This window comes from Oncorhynchus keta, chromosome 1 (assembly GCF_023373465.1).
Source record: "Oncorhynchus keta strain PuntledgeMale-10-30-2019 chromosome 1, Oket_V2, whole genome shotgun sequence".
NCBI lineage: Eukaryota > Metazoa > Chordata > Actinopteri > Salmoniformes > Salmonidae > Oncorhynchus > Oncorhynchus keta.
Window position 1 is genome coordinate 37,144,614 of NC_068421.1, and position 20,259 is coordinate 37,164,872.

The window sequence follows — 20,259 nt, forward strand, 5'->3', positions numbered from 1 at the left end:
TAGAGTCAGGTGTCACCTAACCTGGAGTTCAATCAATGAGACAGAGATTGGAGATGTTGGTTAGAGCTGCCTTAACCTATAAAAAACATTCACAAAATTTAAGAACTAAAGAGATTGCAAAATACCTAAGATTAAAAATGGTTGACTTGCATAAAGTTGAAAATGGTTACAAAAGTATCTCTAAAAGCATTGATGTTCCTCAGTCCACTGTAAGACAAATTGTCTATAAATGTAGAAAGTTCAGCACTGTTGCTACTCTCTAGGAGTGGCTGTCCTGCAAAGATGACTGCAAGAGCACAGCACAGAATGCTCAATGAGGTTAAGAAGAATCCTAGAGCGTCAGCTAAAGACTTACAGAAATCTACGGAATATGCTAACATCGCTGATGACGAGTATACGATATGTGAAACACTGAACAAGAATGGTGTTCATGGGAGGACACCACGGAAGAAGCCACTGCTTGCAAAAGTGCACCTGGATGTTCCACAGTGCTAATGGCCAAATATTCTCTGGATAGATGAAACTAAAGTTGAGTTGTTTGGAAGGAACACACAACACTGTGTGGAGAAAGAAAGGCACAGCACTCCAACATCAAAACCTTATCCTAACTGTAAAGTATGGTGGAGGGAGCATCATGGTTTGGGGCTGCCTCAGGGCCTGGATAGCTTGCTATCGTTGACGGAAAAATGAATTTCCAAGTTTATCAAGACATTTTGCAGGAGAATGTTAGGCTATCTGTCCACCAATTGAAGCTCAACAAACGTTTAGTGATGCAACAGGACAGTGACTCAAAACACTGAAGTAAATCAACAACAGAATGGTTTCAACAGAAGAAAATGTGCCTTCTGGAGTGGCTCATTCAGAGTCCTGACCTCAACCGATTGAGATGCTGTGGCCTGCCCTCCAGACAGCAGTTCACCCCAGACATCCCAAGAATATTGCTGAACTGAAACAGTTTTGTAAAGAGGGATGGTCCAAAATTCCTCCTGACCGTTGTGCAGGTCTGAGCTGCAACTACAGAAAACGTTTGGTTGAGGTTATGGCTGCCAAAGGAGGGTCAACCAGATATTAAATCCAAGGGTTCACATACTTTTTCAACCCTGGACTGTGAATGTTTATACGGTGTGTTCAATAAAGACATAACGGATAATTGTTTGTGTGTTATTAGTTTAAGCTGACTGTGTTTGTCTATTTTTGTGACCCAGATGAAGATCAGATCAAATTTTATGACTAATTTATGCAGAAATCCAGGTATTTCCAAAGGGTTCACATTTTCTTGCCACTGTATGTCTTACAGTGAGAAAATGGGGACAAAAAAAACATAAGGAGATGGCCTATTCTTTTGATAAAGTACAAACCTCTACGGATCTGAGTTTCAATGGGTCCACTCTCTTCACATATAGATGGAAAAATTTGAAACAGTCCCTTTACAAGTCAAAATATAGAATAAACGTAATTTGAACTTTACCTGTTGTCCACTGATTTCGTTCTGCTGGTAGAATTTGAGACAAAATATCCGCAGGAAAGTATTATTAAATCGACTTCAAAAGGTGGGTCTCTGTGTATGGCTATCACGATTTGTTTGCTCATCACCTAAGGGATGTGCACAAGATGGAAGTACATCCACGTAATGTATGCATACTAACCAAAGTCTTGCAGGTGTTTACAAGGTTTACTGCATGTGCTAGGTGATAGAAAAGTCTCAACCGCAGTGCCGTTACTCTAAAAGGTCAGGTGAATAATACTGTCGTGTGGATATTTTTTTCTCAGATTTTGACCCGAATAAGGACCAACCACACAGACAACCGGTAGAGTAAGTCCAAATGAAATTGTACTCTACATTCTGACTTGTAAGGAAACTTTCAAGTTGTTGCAGTTCTTTAATTCAGACTGTGTATGCAGAAAGCTTGCCCGACGACTCAAACGGAATTCTTAAACTACTCTATGTTCGCTACAGAAGAAACTAACGTCCGTGGGACTAAGAAGGTAGACAGGGAAAAGGGAAGAACGTGGAACATATTAAGAGTAAATATTGAGTGCTACAGAATACAATGTAACATGACTAGTGAGGGTGAATTAACTGCGGTGGCAGGTGCGGTGAAGAACGCAGATTTTGAGCCTCATTCAGATGGCGATAAAGATGTTTTTGCCCAGTGAGAGTGAGATTTTTTGGAGAGAATGGATCCTTGCCTTCTGGGTGATTCATATGTGGTGTCAGGTTGGGTGGAGGAGAGTTTGAGGAATGGTGGGGAAGTGGAATCGTGTTTATGTTTTTGTATTTCTGCCGTCCAGAGGAACGTGCGCTCCGCACCACCTGGCGTTAAGTGTTGAGGAGGCTCAACTGAAGTTTAAGATTCCTGGTGTCTGTGACACCCACTGTTTGGTGCAACGGAGACCCCCGGTGGAGAGGGTGGTGAAACAGAGATGCCACTGTCTGTACTACTGAGTTTTGATGCCTTTATCTGGTAAAAACTCTGCAAGTTAGGATGTGTCAGTTATACCATGAGAGCTTTTGACCCGAACCCATTACTGGTTTAGGTTTCAAGCTTATGGTCATGTGACAGTAGTGTGTAGGATGGATATTCCTAGATGTGAGAAGTGTGCAGGAGGGCCTAAGACAAAGGATTGTGTAGTATCGGTGGAAAAGGTTGTGTGTGTGGAAACAGTAGGGGTATCCATGGTGCTGGAGATCAGAGGTGTCTGGTGAGAGAAAGGCAGGTTGATGTTGCCAGGATCAGAGTAATGCAGGTGTCATATGCTGAGGCACTAAAGAGAGTAGTAGAGGAAGATGAGTCCACCCTTACGGAAAAAGATTGCTGTCAAAGTGCAGTATAATGGCAGTATCAAATCAAATTGTATTAGTCACAGATGCTTGGTTAGCAGATGTTATTGTGAGTGTAGCGAAATGCTTGTGCTTCTAGTTCAGACAGTGCAGCAATATCTAACAAGTAATATAACAATTCCACAACAACTACCTAATACACACAAATCTAAGTAAAGGGATGGAATAAGAATGTGTACATATAAATATATGGATGAGCAATGACCAAGCAGCATAGGCAAGATGCAATAGATGGTATAAAATACAGTGTATACATAATGCAGTAATGCAAGGTATGTGAACATCATTATTAAAGTGGCATTAATAAAGTGACTAGTGATCCATTTGTTAGAGTGGCCAATGATTTCACATCTGTATGTAGGCAGCAGCCTCTCTGTGTTCGTGATGGCTGTTTAGCAGTCTGATCGAAGCTATTTTTAAATTTCTCTGTCCCAGCTCAGCAGTACTGACCTCGCCTTCTGGATGGTAGTGGGTGAACAGGCAGTGGCTCGGGTGGTTGTTATCCTTGATGATCTTTTTGGCCTTCCTGTGACATCGGGTGCTGTAGGTGTCCTGGAGAGCAGGCAGTTTGCCCCTGGTGATGTGTTGTGCAGACCGCACAACCCTCTGGAGAGCCCTGCGGTTGTGGGTGGTGCATTTGCCGTACCAGGCAGTGATACAGCCCGACAGGATGATCTCAATTGTGCATCTATAACTGCAGTATGCTGCAAATACTGCGTCCAAAGAACACGTTTTTTTTAACTGCAGTGATTTTGTAGTATAACAGCAGTTCAACTGCAGGACACTGCAGTTATTCTGCAATTACTGTGTCCAAAATACTACAGTCGACTGCAGTTACTACACTTTTACTGCAGTTTCAAAACAGCAATCTTTTTTTGTAAGGGTGACGGATCCTAAGTGGATCCCTGTGAGTAGGACGAGGTAAATAGAGAGTGATAGGAATAACGTGCTTTGGTAAGGTTGTTTTTTTGGCGTACATGGCCATGGTGGGCAACTGTACCGCAGAAATGGAATGTAAATCACAGAGGATAGATGTTGTGGTGGCAGCTGCAGAGAAGTACTTGGGTGTACAAGATTTTACTGCAGAAGAGTTACAAGGTGTTTTGTGCAGGATGGCCAGGTGCAGGATTAGATAGGACCAAAGTAGTGGAATAGTGATGATAGTTGGTAGGAAAAAAAAATCATAAAGTGTAATGAATAGATACTACAGCATAGTAGGCTGATACACAGCCAATACAGTAGATGGCGGCATGCACCTAGAACATTTGTTTGCGGACCGCCATAATACCAAAAAAGAAGAAGATAACGTCATCTTCCAGCGTCCGTTCAAATCAGCGATAGCGGTACCCTACCTGAATTTGAAAAGTGGCATATTAATCCCATTACTGTTAAACTAGACAAACAGTTTGAGATGATAGACATGATTGAGAAGGAGGATTCTATCATTAGCGAGGAAGAAGCTGCTCAGTATGACCGGCAGATCCGACTATGGGGCCTGGATGCACAAAAGAGGTAGTTTTTGCTAACCATCGAGCTAGCTTGAATCCGATTTGTTCGTTCTGGGTTAAAATGGCGTCCCACAGCAAGAATGGATTGTAAAACACTCAAAATGTTGATGTTTACATAATATATCAATCTGCACGAGGCATGCATATTTTGTCTTTACTGCTTTCTACTCGTTATTGTATGATGGCGCTACATAGCTAATTAAGGTTTTTGCCATCTTCTTCTGTTCCAGACTGCGGGGGTCTCGTGTGCTCCTGGTGGGGCTCAGGGGCCTGGGGGCTGAAGTGGCCAAAAATCTCATCCTGGCTGGAGTGAAGGGGCTGACCATGCTGGACCACGAACTGGTATTGACCACAAACACAAAGGGGGGAGGGAGGGGAGGGGGGGGGGGTAACACAGTTAGGTCAGAACAGAGGTAACCTAAAGTAGCAGGTGTAAAATAAACACCTGAAACTAGATCCACTGGTCTTGAAGAGAAGGGGAAAAACTGTTGGTGGAGGTATTCTTTTTCACTCTCCAACCAATCCAGTAAATGTGGGGGAGGAGTTCAGATGGAGTTTTGCCTTGTTAACGTCTAATAGCGGAAGTAGCGTCACAGGCTCTTTCCGTTCTTGGGGACTCGGCAGAGGCTAGGTGAGAGGGAACCTTCCCAAGTAGGCTAATGGTTGGATAAACACTGAGAAAATTGCAGGACAGTAGAAATGAATGCTACAAATTACTATGTCTGTTCCCTTGCTTCCCAGGTGACGGAGGAGTCATGCCGAGCCCAGTTCCTGATTCCAGTGAACAATCAGGGCCAGAATCGAGCCCAGGCCTCCCTGGAGCGTGCCCAGTACCTCAACCCCATGGTCGAGGTGAAGGCAGACACAGACAGGGTGGAGACCAAACCAGACAAATTCTTCCTACAATTTGAGGCAGTGAGTAGGGTAGTGCAGGACCGGTCTATTATCAAGATTACTTTTGTGCATCTTTTTTTTAATTTACCTTAAATGGCCTCTAGGTGTTGCATTTACACCATACTTCTTACCACATTTTTTTGTCACATACACATATTTAGCAGATGTGTAGCGAAATGCTTGTGTTCCTAGCTCCAACAGTGCAGTAGTATCTTAACAATTCACAACAATACACAAATCTAAAAGTAAAATAATGGAATTAAAAATATATAAATATTAGGATGAGCAATTTCAGAGTGGCATTGATTAAATACAGTGGAATAGAATACAGTATATACATATGAGATGCGTAAAGCAGTATGTACACATTATTAAAGTGACTAGTGTTCCAATATTAAAGTGGCAAGGGATTTTATGTATATAGGGCAGCAGCCTCTAAGGTGCAGTGTTGAGTAGCCAGGTGGTACCCTTGAGGTAGAAGCTGTTTTTCAGTATCTCGGTCCCAGCTTTGATGCACCTGTACTGACCTCGCCTTCTGGATGGTAGTGGGGTGCACATGCCGTTGGTCGTGGTGGTTGATGTCCTTGATGATCTTTTTGGTACTTCTTGTGACATCGGTTGCTGTAGGTGTCCTGGTGGGCAGGCAGTGTGCCCCCAGTGATTCGTTAGGCAGACCGTACCACACTCTGCAGCAGACCAATGCCAGTGTAGCACCTGTTTTGCGCATGTTTTTTTTTTAAAGCCCTTTATCTGCTTCCCCAGACTCAGATGAACTCATGGACGTCATCAACTTTTATGTAACTGCATCCAATATGAAGGAAGTTCGATGCTAACTAGCATTACCTCCTTCCTAGCATGCTAGCAGTTACCACAGACTACCAGTAATTGCGCTAATGCTATTTAGCAACTTCCTTCAAACATAAAAATGGTATCCACAAGTTCATCTGACTGGAAGTAGATAAAGGGCTTCATAATATGATGCATATAAATATAATTTATACACTGACAGAGTGAGGGAATTGACAAGTGCCAGTAGGGGAAAAGAATAGCATAAACATTAAAGACCCTCGAGTTTGGAGATAAATGCATTTATGTCTGTACAGCTAACAAGTAGAAACTTAGCTTTCCTGTGGCGTTTGGTTCCAGACATACTGCAAAGGAAGCTGTCTGAAGTGCTCTGCTCTGAATCATGTAGTGGGGCGGGGGTTTGAAGAGACTCCTCATCAGATGCTCAGGGATTTTCAAAGCGCAAACGAGCCGCTTCCCTAGTCTGACTGTGGTGGAGAAACGGCAGAAGCGTCCCGGGGGGAGTGCTAATGGAAGTTCAGGAGGAGGGGGAGGCGGAGTGGGCTGTGCTGTAGACTGGTAGACTCTTTTATCTGCTAGCTACGGATCTGTCTTGTCTGTGTGGTGTAGCACTGGGAAACTGAAACTGGTTGAAATTTGCTGCAATACATGACAAGGGGCTGCTATTTTTAGTCACTGTGTTTTGGACTGAGGGATTGATATGTCTGGATTATAACTTCGATCCTGAGAGAGTGTTTGCAGGTGTTTTTGTCTTATAGAGATCATTTAAGGCAACAATTCACACCCACAACAAACAAACACATTCTTGTTTACTTCACTCACCATACTGGTATACTCTCCCAATTCTCACTCATGTACTCTCATTGAGTCACTCATAACCACTCATTCTCTGCATGTCTATCACTTCACTTCTCCCTTCACCTCCTACCAGACCAATTCTTCGTTGTTAGGTTCCATTGTACAGATAAGCTATATACCCCCCCCCCTTTCCTCGCTTCCTTCTTTTCACTCCCTCCCTCTCTCCCTCATGTCTCAAACAATCCAGCTCAGTGTCCCTCTTCACAAAGCCCTTGCCCGAGGCCATCGGGAGGAGGCGCCCAAGCTGCACGCCTCCTTCAAAGGGAAGAGACAGTACGGCTGGCCAGGCTGTTAAAAAGCCCTGTCCCCTCCGGTCTGCCAGTGCCAGCAATCTCAGTTCCCACTGCCAATCCACTCTAATGAACTACACCAGCAGCAGTAGCCCAACATGCCCAGCCAGGGTCTCTCAGTGTTTGTTGCCAGTGCCACAACAGAGGGCTTGCCTTTTTGTAGCTGGCAACTAAAGCCAATAGGACTTCCATAGTAATCTGTAAGGGTTCCCCTTCCCCCATAAGACCTCCTTCCTGTTGAGGTGTGGTTTAAGGAAGATTTCCGGTCCATTTTTCAATCATCAAGTATGCACCCAACATTGATGATTTGTCTATCAATCTTCAAATCAAATTTTATTGGTCACATACACATGGTTAGCAGATGTTATTGGTCACATACACATGTTTAGCAGATGTTATTGGTCACATACACATGGTTAGCAGATGTTATTGGTCACATACACATGGTTAGCAGATGTTATTGCGAGTGTAGTGAAATGCTTATTCTTCTAGATCAGACAGTGTAGCAGTAGCTAACAGGTAATATCAACAATTCCACAACAAAACCTAATATCTAACAAATTCCACAACAACACCTAATGCACATAATCTAGTAAAGAAATGGGATAAGAATATATGAGTATAAAATATATGGGTGAGCAGTGACAGAGCGGCTAAGATGCAATAGATAGTAAAGAATAGATAGTGAAGGAAACAGTATACAGCATATACATATGAGATATGTAAACATTGTTAAAGTGCTAGTGGTGGCTCTGTGCTAGTGGTGGCTGTTTAACTATCTTGACCTTGAGATTGAAAAACAGTTTCTATCTGTCTGTCCCATCTTTGATGCACCTGTACTGACTTTGCCTTCTGGATGGAAGCGGGGTGAACAGGTAGTGGCTCGGGTGGTTGTTGTCCTTGATGATCTTTTTGGCCTTCCTGTGATATCAGGTGTTGTCGGTGTCCTGGAGGGCAGCTAGTTTGCCCCCGGTGATGCATTGTGCAGACCAGAGAGACCTGCGGTTGTGGGCGGTGCAGTTGCCGTACCAGGCGGTGATCCAGCCCGACAGGATGCTCTCAATTGTGCACCTGTAGAAGTTAGAGGGTTTTCATTGACAAGCCACATTTTTTTCAGCCTCCTGGGGTTGAGGAGGTGCTGCTGTGCCGCCTTTACCACACTGTCTGTGTGCGTGGAGTATTTCAGTTTGTCGGTGATATGTACACTGAGGAACTTAACTTTCCAACTTCTCCATTGCTGTCCCGACGATGTGGATAGGGGGGTACTCCCTTTGCTGTTTCCTGAAGTCCACGATCATCTCTTTTTGTTTTGCTGTCATTGAGTGAGAGGTTATTTTCCTGACACCACAGGCCGAGGGTCCTCACCTCCTCCCTATAGGCTGTCTTGTTGTTGGTAATCAAGCCTACCACTGTAGTGTCGTCTGCAAACTTGATGATTGAGTTGGAGGCGTGCATGGCCCCGCAGTCATGGGTGAACATCAAATCAAATTTATTTATATAGCCCTTCGTACATCAGCTGATATCTCAAAGTGCTGTACAGAAACCCAGCCTAAAACCCCAAACAGCAAACAATGCAGGTGTAAAAGCACGGTGGCTAGGAAAAACTCCCTAGAAAGGCCAAAACCTAGGAAGAAACCTAGAGAGGAACCGGGCTATGTGGGGTGGCCAGTCCTCTTCTGGCTGTGCCGGGTAGAGATTATAACAGAACATGACCAAGATGTTCAAATGTTCATAAATGACCAGCATGGTCGAATAATAATAAGGCAGAACAGTTGAAACTGGAGCAGCAGCACAGTCAGGTGGACTGGGGACAGCAAGGAGCCATCATGTCAGGTAGTCCTGGGGCACGGTCCTAGGGCTCAGGTCCTCCATGGAGTACAGTAGAGGGCTGAGAACTCACCCTTGTGGGGCCCCAGTGTTGAGGATCAGCGGAGTGGAGGTGTTGTTGCCAACCTTCACCACATGGGGCGGCCCGTCAGGAAGTCCGGGGCCTAGTTGCACAGGGCGGGGTCCAGACCCAGGGTCTCAAGCTTAATGATGAGTTTGGAGGGTACTATGGTGTTGAATGCTGAGCTGTAGTCAGTGAACAGCATTCTTACATAGGTATTCCTCTATCCAGGTGGGATAGAGCAGTGTGATGGCGATTGCATCATCTGTGGACCTATTGGGGCGGTAAGCAAATTGGACTGGGTCTAGGGTGACGGGTAGGGTGGCGGTGACGTGATCCTTGACTAGTCTCTCAAAGCACTTCATGACGACAGAAGTGAGTGCTACGGTGCGATAGTAATTTATTTCCGTTACTTTAGCTTTCTTGGGAACAGTAACAATGGTGGCCATCTTGAAGTATGTGGAGACAGCAGACAGGGATAGGGATTGATTGAATATGTCCATAAACACACCAGCCAGATGGTCTGCACATGTTCTGAGGATGCGCCTTGGCATGCCGTCTGGGCTGGGAGCCTTGCGAGGGTGAACACGTTTAAATGTTTTACTCATGTCACCCAAGGAGGAGGAGAGCCCACAGTCTTTGGTAGCTGGCCGTGTCGGTGGCACTGTATTGTCCTCAAAGCGCAAAGAAGTTGTTTAATTTGTCTGGGAGCAAGACGTCGATATCCGCGACGGGCTGATTTTTTCTTTTTGTAATCCGTGATTGTCTGTAGACCCTCGTGTTTGAGCCGTTGAATTGCGACTTCACTTTGTTTCTGTACTGACGCTTTGCTTGTTTGATTGCCTTTACGGGAATAACTACACTGTTTGTATTCGGCTATGTTTCCAGTCACCTTGCCATGATTTAAATACAGTGGTATGTGCTTTCAGTTTTGCACAAATGCTGCCATCAATCCACAGTTTCTGGTTAGGGAAGGTTTTAATAGTTACAACATCTCTTATACACTTCCTTTAAACTCGCCCACCGAGTTAGCATATGCGTCAATGTTATTGTCTGAGGCTACCCGGAATATATCCCAGTCCACGTGATCAAAGCAATCTTGAAGCGTGGAATCCAATTGGTCAGACCAGCATCAGATAGACCTAAGCACAGGTGCTTCCTGTTTTAGTTTCTGCCTATAGGAGGGGAGCAACAAGATGGAGTCATGGTCAGATTTACCAAAAGGAGGGCGAAGGAGGGCCTTGTATGCATCGCAGAAGTTAGAGTAGCAGTGGTTGAGTGTGTTACTCGCTTGTGTACTACAAACAATATGCTGATAGAATTTAGGCAGCCTTGTACTCAGATTAGCTTTGTTAATCCCCAGCTACAATAAATGCAGGCTCAGGATATATGGTTTCCAGTTTGCATCAAGTCCAGTGCAGTTCCTTGATGACCGTCTTGGTATTCGCATGCTTGGGATATACACTGCTGTGACGATAAACAAGGAGAGTTCTCTTGGGAGATAATATGGTCTGCATTTGATTGTGAGGAATTCTAGGTCAGGTGAACAAAAGGACTTGAGTTATTGTATGTTGTTACAATTACACCATGAGTTGTTAATCATGAAACACACACCCCCGCCCTTCATCTTACTAGAGAGATGTTTGTTCCTGTCGGCGCGATGCACTGACAATCCCGTTGGCTGTACGGACTCCGACAGCATGTCCCCAGCTAGCCATGTCTCCGTGAAACAGAGTATGTTACAATCCCGGATATCTCTTTGGAAAGCAACTCTTGCCCTAATTTCATCGACTTTGTTAACTAGGGACTGGACATTAGTGAGTAATATACTCTGAAGCGGTGGGTGGTGTGCGCGCATCCGAAGCCTCACTAGAAGACCGCTCCAGCACCCTCTCCTCCGATGGTGTTGTTTTGGGTCGGCCTCTAGAATCAGTTCAAATGACCTGGGAGGTGCAGACAAAGGATCCGCTTTGGGAAAGTCGTATTACTGGTCATAGTGCTGGTAAGTTGATGTCTCTCTGATATCCAATAGTTCCTACCAGCTGTATGTAATAACACTTAAGGTTTTCTGGGCTTGCAATGTAATAAATAATACATTAAAAAAAAATACTGCATAGTTTCCGAAGTACTTGAAGCGAAGTTGCCATCTCTATCAGCGCCATCTTGCGTTAGATGAGGGCAGCAATTTAAAACAACTTCAAACATACAGTCACACATCATTAAGCTGCCCTTGGAAAAACACTGGCGCGTGTAGTCAACTCGATGCTGGCACTTCCTAACATTGTGGTACTTTGTGTTCTGGGAGGGAACAGCATGTACCACTCACCCATGTCAGCGATGCCACAGACAGATGCCAGACAGCCCCTTATCTCTAGCCAAGTGTGGCGTGTGCTGGGTTTGGTCTAAAGAATAAGATGGACCCAGCCCAAGGGTCAGTTGTTTATTAAGGCCCATTACCCCCCCCCGTTCAGATAAAACAAACTGGCCAAAACAAACTAGTTGATTCTTTGACTGAATAACAGATTTAGTTTACTTGAACATGTTTTGTGTCAGAAGGACGGGGTGTCTGTTGTAGAAGCTGGTGTGTGTGTTGTTCAAGGGGGTTAACTAAAGGAGTAGGTTGTTTAAGAATGGCTATGGTGTAATCTATCCAAAAGGTGTGCGTGTAAATGCAGAGTTAGGCCTACTTGCTCATCATCAAGTAATTTGTCATCACATTCCCTGCAAGGTCTCTCAATGAACATGTACACTGTATAGTTGGAATTGGAAAGCAGCCGCGGTCATCCCCCTCTTCAAAGGGGGAGACACTCTAGACCAAAATGCTACAAACCTATATCTATCCTACCCTGCCTTTCTAAGGTCTTCGAAAGCCAAGTTAACAAACAGATCACCGACCATTTCCCACTGTACCTTCTCCGCTATGCAATCTGGTTTCAGAGCTGGTCATGGGTGCACCTCAGCCACGCTCAAGGTCCTAAATGATATCATAACTGCCATCGATAAGAGACAATACTGTGCAGCCGTATTCTTCGACCTGGCCAAGGCTTTCGACTCTGTCAATCACCACATTCTTATCGGCAGACTCAACAGCCTTGGTTTCTCAAATGACTGCCTCGCCTGGTACACCAACTACTTCTCAGATTTCAGTGTGTCAAATCGGAGGGCCTGTTGTCCGGACCTCTGGAAGTCTCTATGGGGGTGCTACAGGGTTCGATTCTCGGGCCGACTCTTCTCTGTATACATCAATGATGTCGCCCTTGCGGCTGGTGATTCTCTGATCCACTTCTACGCAGATGACACCATTCTGTATACTTCTGGCCCTTCTTTGGACACTGTGCTAACAAACCTCCAGACGAGCTTTAATGCCATACAACTTTCCTTCCGTGGCCTCCAACTGCTCTTAAATGCAAGTAAAACTAAATGCATGCTCTTCAACTTCTCTTCTCTTTTGGCTGTTTTTCCTTCCAGTTCTCTGCTGCCAATGACTGGAACGAACTGCAAAAATCTCTGAAGCTGGAGAATCTTATTTCCTTTACTAACTTCAAGCACCAGCTGTCAGAGCAGCTCACAGATCATTGCACCTGTACATAGCCCAGCCCATCTGTAAATAGCCCATCCAACTACCTCATCCCCATACTGTATTTATTTATTTAGCTCCTTTGCAACCCAGTATCTCTACTTGCACATTCATCTTCTGCACATTTGTCACTCCAGTGTTTAATTGCTATATCATAATTACCTCGCCTCTATGGCCTATTTTATTGCCTTACCTCTCTTATCTTGCCTCATTTGCACACACTGTATATAGACTTTTTTCACAACTGTATTATTGACTGTATGTTTGTTTTACTCCATGTGTAACTGTGTTGTTGTATGTGTCGAACTGCTTTGCTTTATCTTGGCCAGGTCGAAGAATGAGAACTTGTTCTCAGCTAGCCTACCTGGTTAATTAAATGTTAAATAAATTAAAACAAATTTGTGGACACCCCTTCAAATTAGTGGATGCAGCTATTTCAGCCACACCTGTTGCTGACCGGTATATCAAATTGAGCACACAACTATGCAATCTCTATAGAGCAACTTTAGCAGTAGAATGGCCTTACTGAAGAGCTCAGTGACTTTCAACGTTGGACCATCATAGGATGCAACCTTTCCAACAAGTCAGTTCGTCAAATTTCTGCCCTGCTAGAATTGCCCCGGTCAACTGTAAGTGCTGTTATTGTGAAGTGGAAAGGTCTAGGGGCAACAATGGCTCAGCCGTAAAGTGGCACACAAGCTCACAGAATGTGACCGCTGAAGCGCATAGTGCGTCAAAATCGTCTGTCCTCAGTTGCAACACTCTACCAAGTTCCAAACTGCCTCTGGAAGCAATGTCAGCACAAGAACTGTTCTTGGGAGCTTCATGAAGTGGGTTTCCATGGCCTAGCAGACACATACAAGCCTAAGATCACCATGCGCAATGCCAAGCGTCGGCTGGAGTGGTGTAAAGCTCGCCGCCATTGGACTTTGGAGCAGTGGAAATGCGTTCTCTGGAGTGATGAATCACTGACAAATCCGGGTTTGGCAGATGCCAGGAGAACGCTACCTGCCCCAATGCATAGTACCTACTGTAAAGTTTGGTGGGGGAGGAATGATGATCTAGGGCTGTTTTTCATGGTTCTGGCTAGGCCCCTTAGTTCCAGTGAAGGGGATTCTTAACCGTACAGCAGACAATGACATTCTAGTCGATCCTGTGTTTCCAATTTTTTGGGCAACAGTTTGGGGAAGGCCCTTTCCTGTTTCAGCATGACAATGCCCTCTTGCACAAAGCGAGGTCCATACAGAAATGGTTTGTTGAGATTGGTGTAGAAGAACTTGACTGGCCTGCACAGAGCCCTGACCCCATCAAACACCTTTTGGGATGAATTGGAATCTGAATGTGAGCCAGGCCTAATCGCCGAACATCAGTGCCTGACCTGAATAATGCTCTTGTGGCTGGAGTCCCCGCAGCAATATTCCAGCATCTAGTAGAAAGCCTTCCCAGAAGAGTGGAGGCTGTTATAAAAGCAAAGGGGGGACCAACTCCATATTAATGTCCATGATTTTGGAATTAGATGGTTGATGAGCAGGTGTCCACATACTTTTGGTCATGTAGTGTAGATAGCACCATGGGAGTTGGCGTTTTAGCTGCTCTCTCTGACTTTGTCCTGCCCTCCCTTGTTCCTCTCAGGTGTGTCTGACCGGCTGCTCCAGAGATCTGATGGTACGCGTGGACCAACTCTGTTTCAAGCACAACATCAAGGTCTTCTGTGGCGACGTCTTCGGTTACCACGGATACATGTTCTCCGACCTTGGCCAGGAGCACAACTATGTTGAGTGAGTGTTGTGTGTGTGTGATTGTCGTGTGTCTAATTTACTTGTCTTGATTATTCAACAGTTATACTTATGCTCATCTGTCCCTTGTTTTGATGCCCCCGTCTAGGGAGAAGCCCAAAGTAGTCAAGCCCAAAACAGAGGAGTCCAATGATGGACCCGAGGCCAAAAAAACAAAGATTGACCCAAATGAGACCACCGTGATCAAAAAGGTGAGCATTGTATAATAATATCTCAATTAGCGTTATCCTCCTCCACATCTAATGACGTCATGTTCCTTGGCGCTCTCTCTGTCCCAACTGAACAGACGGCCTGCTTCTGCTCCTTGAAACTGGCTCTGGAAGTGGATTGGACCAATGAGAAGGCCAAGAGCAGCCTGAAGCACACCCCCGTGGACTACTTCCTGCTACACGGTACATGCACCTTCCTCAAAGCCATTGGATATAAATGTCTATCTGATAAAAGGGAGTTAGATCACTAACTGGCTGCCATCACGTATTTTTTCCTCTACACGTGTGTGCCTGCAGCTCCAATGACATCGCCCACCACCATACACCCCCCTCCTGTTTTGGTTGTTGTAGCATTTCACCCTGTTCCTTCTAGTCTGATTTTGTCCCTTAATAGCCTTCACCTGGTTTCATAGACCTTCTTAACATGGCTCTGTTTCCATCACAGGCTCTCCATGGCCAGTCGTGTGTGACTTTAGAACAGAGAAACAAACAGCCACCACCCACGACACTTCATCCGCAAGGCTGCGTACTCTAGCCCCTGTTGTTAGCTAATATTAAAATAACAGCCGGAAAGGAAAGAAGCTGTTCATTTGTTTGTTTTTGTCGTTTTCAGGAGGTGTGTTATAGCATTTGGGTTTCTATAATTATGTCTAGACGTAGTGGTATCTCTCGACCGAGCTGCTCTTGAGGAAGTGGTGCTTCCTCTGTTACAGCTCCTCTGTGTGTCAGGGGTTGGGGGTTAGCTTACTGTATGCAACCATAACACCTCTGGAGGAATGGAAGGCAGCACAGGCGTGGGGGGGCACAGGACTGTTTTCCCTCAACTTTGATTTAGTCAATGTAATTTGAATGTGTTGTTTTTGGTTCATCCGTTTGAATCTAATGAAGAATGTTCCAGACTACTCTCTTAAGACAATGTTTACTTTGCACAGATATCTTTGTACACTTACAGGTTGAGATAATTCAATGGGTGAGAGAATATTTAGTTGATGGTGATTTATGCATTTCTTTTATTTATTTATTTTGCGAGCGTGCGAGGCGTCATTCTACTGGAAATAGCCGTGGGCGGACTGGGCTCCATGATGTGTTTGATGGGCAGCTAAAGAGAGGAAGTTATGACACCTGTTTTAACACTGAGGGGGCGAGTAGAGCTGCCAGGCTTAAAGGGGGGTTTAGAACCTAAAACGTCTCCGTTGCAACGGTGCGTCCATCTCTCCCCCTTTTAATTATTTCCCTTTTAGTAATATTCCGACTCTAAACCACATCCTGCTCATATTGACACATCTGCCCACGGTCTCACACAGGATGGGTGTAGTACTAGTGGCGCGTGCTGACAGGACAAGGACATGAGTCATCAATGTCTGATCACGGCCTTGTCAAACGGATCAAAAACTGCTCTTCATTCAAAGCCATTATCAGATGAAGAGGTTTGTTGGCGCAACACTTGTGGTGCGTTGATTGCCACTGTCAATCGTCTGTGGTACAACACAGATAAAGATCTGATTGCACACTGTTTCCACAAGATGATCAGTATGTAATTGGAAGCGTTTCCATTTTTTTGTACTTAAAAAATATAATAATAATTCCAGCCAGTGTCATTCCAGCAAGTGATAGAATCACAACTCCACCAACATTTCCTTAGTAACATATTCTGTGTCGTATGGAAACGCAGCTCTGTATATGAAGCAATGTAACCCATAAAATCAGAGCTTCCTCTGTGTGTCTTCTATGGTTTCCAGCACTTCTCCACCACTCGATCTATTGTTTTCTCTCCGTTTGTTCCTCTCTTCTTTCCCACAGTACTGCTGAAGTTCCGTACAGACAAAGGTCGCGACCCTCACCCAGAAAGCTTTGAGGCAGATTCCATGCTCCTGAGACAGATCCGGGATGATGTCCTGGAGGCCATGGGACTGAGTAGCGACCTGCTACCTCACGACTTTGTCAGGTGCCCGGTTCAATTCAACCCAGATTTCACCACATGGTGCATCACTTGACAGCCACATATTAAGCTGGGCTGTTAGTAATACAGTGCATTCGGAAAGTATTCAGACCCCTTGACTTTTCCCACATTAAGTTACGTTACAGCCTTATTCTAAAATGGAATAAATCAATCTACACACAATACCCCATAATGACGAAGCAAAAACTTTTTTTTGCAAGTGTATTAAAAATAAAAACCTTAAATATAACATTTACATAAGTATTTAGACCATTTACTCAGTACTTTGTTAATTAAAGTACCTTTGGCAGCAATTTCAGCCTGGAGTCTTCTTGGGTATGATGCTACAAGCTTGGCACACCTGTATTTGGGGAGTTTCCCCCCATTCTTCTCTGCAGATCCTCTCAAGCTCTGTCAGGTTGGCTGGGGAGTGTTGCTGCACAGTTATTTTTGGGTCTCTAGAGATGTTCGATCGGGTTCAAGTCCGGGCTCTCACTCAAGGACATTCAGTGACTTATCCCAAAGCCACTCCTGCGTTGTCTTGGCTGTGTGCTTAGGGTTGTTGTCCTCTTAGAAGGTGAACCTTCACCCCAGTCTGAGGACCTGAGCACTCTGGAGCAGGTTTTCATCAAGGATTTCTTTGTACTTTGCTCTGTTCATCTTGCCCTTGATCCTGACTAGTCTCCCAGTCCCTGCTGCTGAAAAACATCCCCACAGCATGATGCTGCCACCTCCATGCTTCACCATAGGGATGGTGCAAGGTTTCCTCCAGATGTGGCGCTTGGCATTCAGGCCAAAGAGTTCAATCTTGGTTTCATCAGACCAGATAATCTTGTTTCTCAAGGTCTGTCCTTTCGGTGCCTTTTGGCAAACTCCAAGCAGGTTGTCATGTGCCTTTTACTGAGGAGTGGCTTCCGTCTGGCCACTCTACCATAAAGGCCTGATTTGGTGGAGTGCTGCAGAGAGGGTTGTACTTCTGGAAGGTTCTCCCATCTCCACAGAGGAACTCTAGAGACAGAGCTCGAGAGTTGACCATCGGGTGACCATCAGGCTCTTGGTCACCTCCCTGACCAAGGCCCTTCTCCCCCGATTGCTCAGTTTGGCCGGGTGGCCAGCTCTATAGGAAGAGTCTTGGTGGTTCCAAACTTTTTCAATTTAAGAATGATGGAGGCCACTCTGTTCTTGGAGACCTTCAATGCTGCAGAAAGGTTTTGGTACCCTTCCCCAGATCTGTACCTCGACACAATCCTGTCTCAGAGCTCTATGAACAATTCCTTTGACCTCATGGCTTGGTTTTTGCTCTGACATGCACTGTCAACTGTGGGACCTTATATAGACAGGTGTGTGCCTTTCCAAATCATGTCCAATCAATTGAATTTACCACAGGTGGACTCCAATCAAGTTGTAGAAACATCTCAAGGATGATCAACGGAAACAGGATGCACCTGAGCTCAATTTCGAGTCTCATAGCAAAGGGTCTGAATATTTATGTAAGTAAGTTTAAATAAAAAATAATAATAATTGTTTTCTCTATTGTTTTCTCTATTTCTATGGGGTATTGTGTGTAGTTTGAGGGGGAAAAACATTTATTCCATTTCAGAACAAGGCTGTAACGTAACAAAATGTGGAAGAAGTCAAGGGGTCTGAGTACTTTCCGACGGCACTGTAGGTTTGTAGGGGTTTTGCCAGTGATGGTAGTTATTAGATGTATCAAAGATCATCTGTAACTGGCTGCTCCATTCTGAGCTATTTCAGTTTTTCCAGAGGTAAGACAATTGTTAATTCATCCTACTGAACTGGAGAGTTTGTTTCTGTTGGTGACACTCACGTTGTTGTTTTGGGTTGTCATCAGCTACTGCTTCTCTGAGATGGCCCCTGTGTGTGCTGTGGTGGGAGGAGTGCTGGGACAGGAGGTTGTCAAGGTTGGTTGTCAGTTAGTTTTTTTTGTATTATTGACTTTTCATTAGTTTCTGTGACTTTAAATCATTCTTACTTTACTGTCCATCCTGGCTCTAAACTAGTGTCGACCACCACACATCACAGACTGTGGTGCAGCTTTCACTGGGGAGAAAGATGCCATGTTATATTTTGGGGAGGAAGAAAGCTAAACACTCGACAGCAGGCCGCTCCACTTGATTCTGGGTCCAATCCAGAAATATCCAGATATGTTTCAGTCCTGTGGGGCTTTTGGGGAGATTGAGGCAGATGGTGTGGCTGTTTTGGATATGACCTGAGTATTGGAGAATAAGGGAAGTGTCACAGTCCAACCTATGTTTGAGAGTTGAGGGAACCAGGTGAGAAGAGGTAACGTCAGTCAGTACAGATGACAACCCTCTCAGCAGGATGATGGCACTGCGCCAGGCTTGTCTGTCTCCACGATATGACGTAATGATGAAACCAGATGAAACCGGATGAAACGGCCTGCAACCGGCCCGACGTCTCACTGGGTGAAGTCAAGCGATCACACAATGGACAGTGCACCCGACGCTCACGCAATGGAGCGGACACTAGAGGACACCGCGTGTATGGAAAGCTGGTGGATCTCCCAGAGCAAAGCTATCCGTACCTATGGTTGGCTTAGTTTGAGAGATGGTCAGGTTGTGAGTGTGTGTTGTTGGCTGGTATTAGCGTCTGTTTGTTTCTACAGGCTCTTTCCCAGAGAGACGCACCGCACAAGAACTTCTTCTTCTTTGACGGTATGAAGGGCAGCGGGGTGGTGGACTACTTTGGCCCAAAGTGATCGACCATATTCCCACCAGAGGAGCGAGAGGTGTGTGCATGGCAGATTAAGGCCTACACTCGCATGCACAATACGTTTGGTCCTTCTTTTTTCCAGTCAGACCATTTATCGATGTGTAAGCGTTCACCTCCAGCTGAACGTTCAACGAGTGTTTCAACAGGCGAAAAGGTCGTTATACATGTTCTCCTTCTTCTATACGCACACACACAACACACAGACGGTTTTTTTCAGCCTTCTGGAAGTTCTCTTTTCTTGTTCGCTATTGTCAGACTGTCCGTTTTATGTTTCTAGCACAGAGGTATTTTTACATTTTGTAATAAAACTATTGTGAACAGAATTATTAGCCTTTCGAGGGGTTATTTGGAAATGAAAAGTAGTGACATTTTGAATGACTCAGTAGGTGTCTAGCAGTGGGTCATATATGTTCCAATGAGTGGATGTATGGCCGTGTGTATGTATGTATGTATGGGTGAAAGAGCAGGTATCAGTTCCCTGCAGCAGCAAAATACAGGGATTTCCCCAGGTGCTTCCAAGACATGCCATGCAGGCCTGTCATGAGCATCATAGTTTCCTCTTCAGTCACCAAAACAGGGGATCTCTCCCTCCATCAGCATTAGGTGGTTGGACAATGTGGAGTTGGTCTGTAGGTATGTATATAGAGGGAGTGGCAACACCCTAGACTGAGTGTATGTACAGTACCATTGAAGAGTTTGGACACACTTTCAAGGGTTTTTATTTGTACTATTTTCTACATTGTAGAATAATATTGTAGAATAATAGTGAAGACATCAATACTATGAAATAACAGATATGGAATCAAATCAAAATCAAATTGTATTTGTCACATGTGCAGAATAAGTGTATAACTGTGAAATGCCCTTAACCAACGATGCAGTTCAATAAATAGTTAA

The 20,259-nt window shown here is 44.8% G+C and overlaps 1 protein-coding gene across 2 annotated transcripts; it reads left to right on the plus strand.

The window, feature by feature from the left end:
* The first annotated feature begins 1,670 nt into the window (after nucleotides 1-1,670).
* On the plus strand, nucleotides 1,671-19,685 carry LOC118384212 (SUMO-activating enzyme subunit 1-like). Of its 2 annotated transcripts, none has more exons than XM_035770545.2 (9): nucleotides 1,671-1,813; nucleotides 4,581-4,692; nucleotides 5,092-5,265; nucleotides 14,297-14,442; nucleotides 14,549-14,651; nucleotides 14,747-14,852; nucleotides 16,470-16,614; nucleotides 18,461-18,530; nucleotides 19,256-19,685. In XM_035770545.2, exons 2-9 carry the CDS (start codon nucleotides 4,675-4,677, stop codon nucleotides 19,346-19,348), a joined length of 855 nt encoding a protein of 284 aa, XP_035626438.2. In that variant the 5' UTR covers nucleotides 1,671-1,813; nucleotides 4,581-4,674; the 3' UTR covers nucleotides 19,349-19,685. The 2 variants fall into 2 exon arrangements, with proteins under 2 accessions (XP_035626438.2, XP_035626429.1); XM_035770536.1 differs by lacking the exon at nucleotides 1,671-1,813 and adding an exon at nucleotides 4,138-4,354.
* The last annotated feature ends 574 nt before the right edge of the window (nucleotides 19,686-20,259 follow it).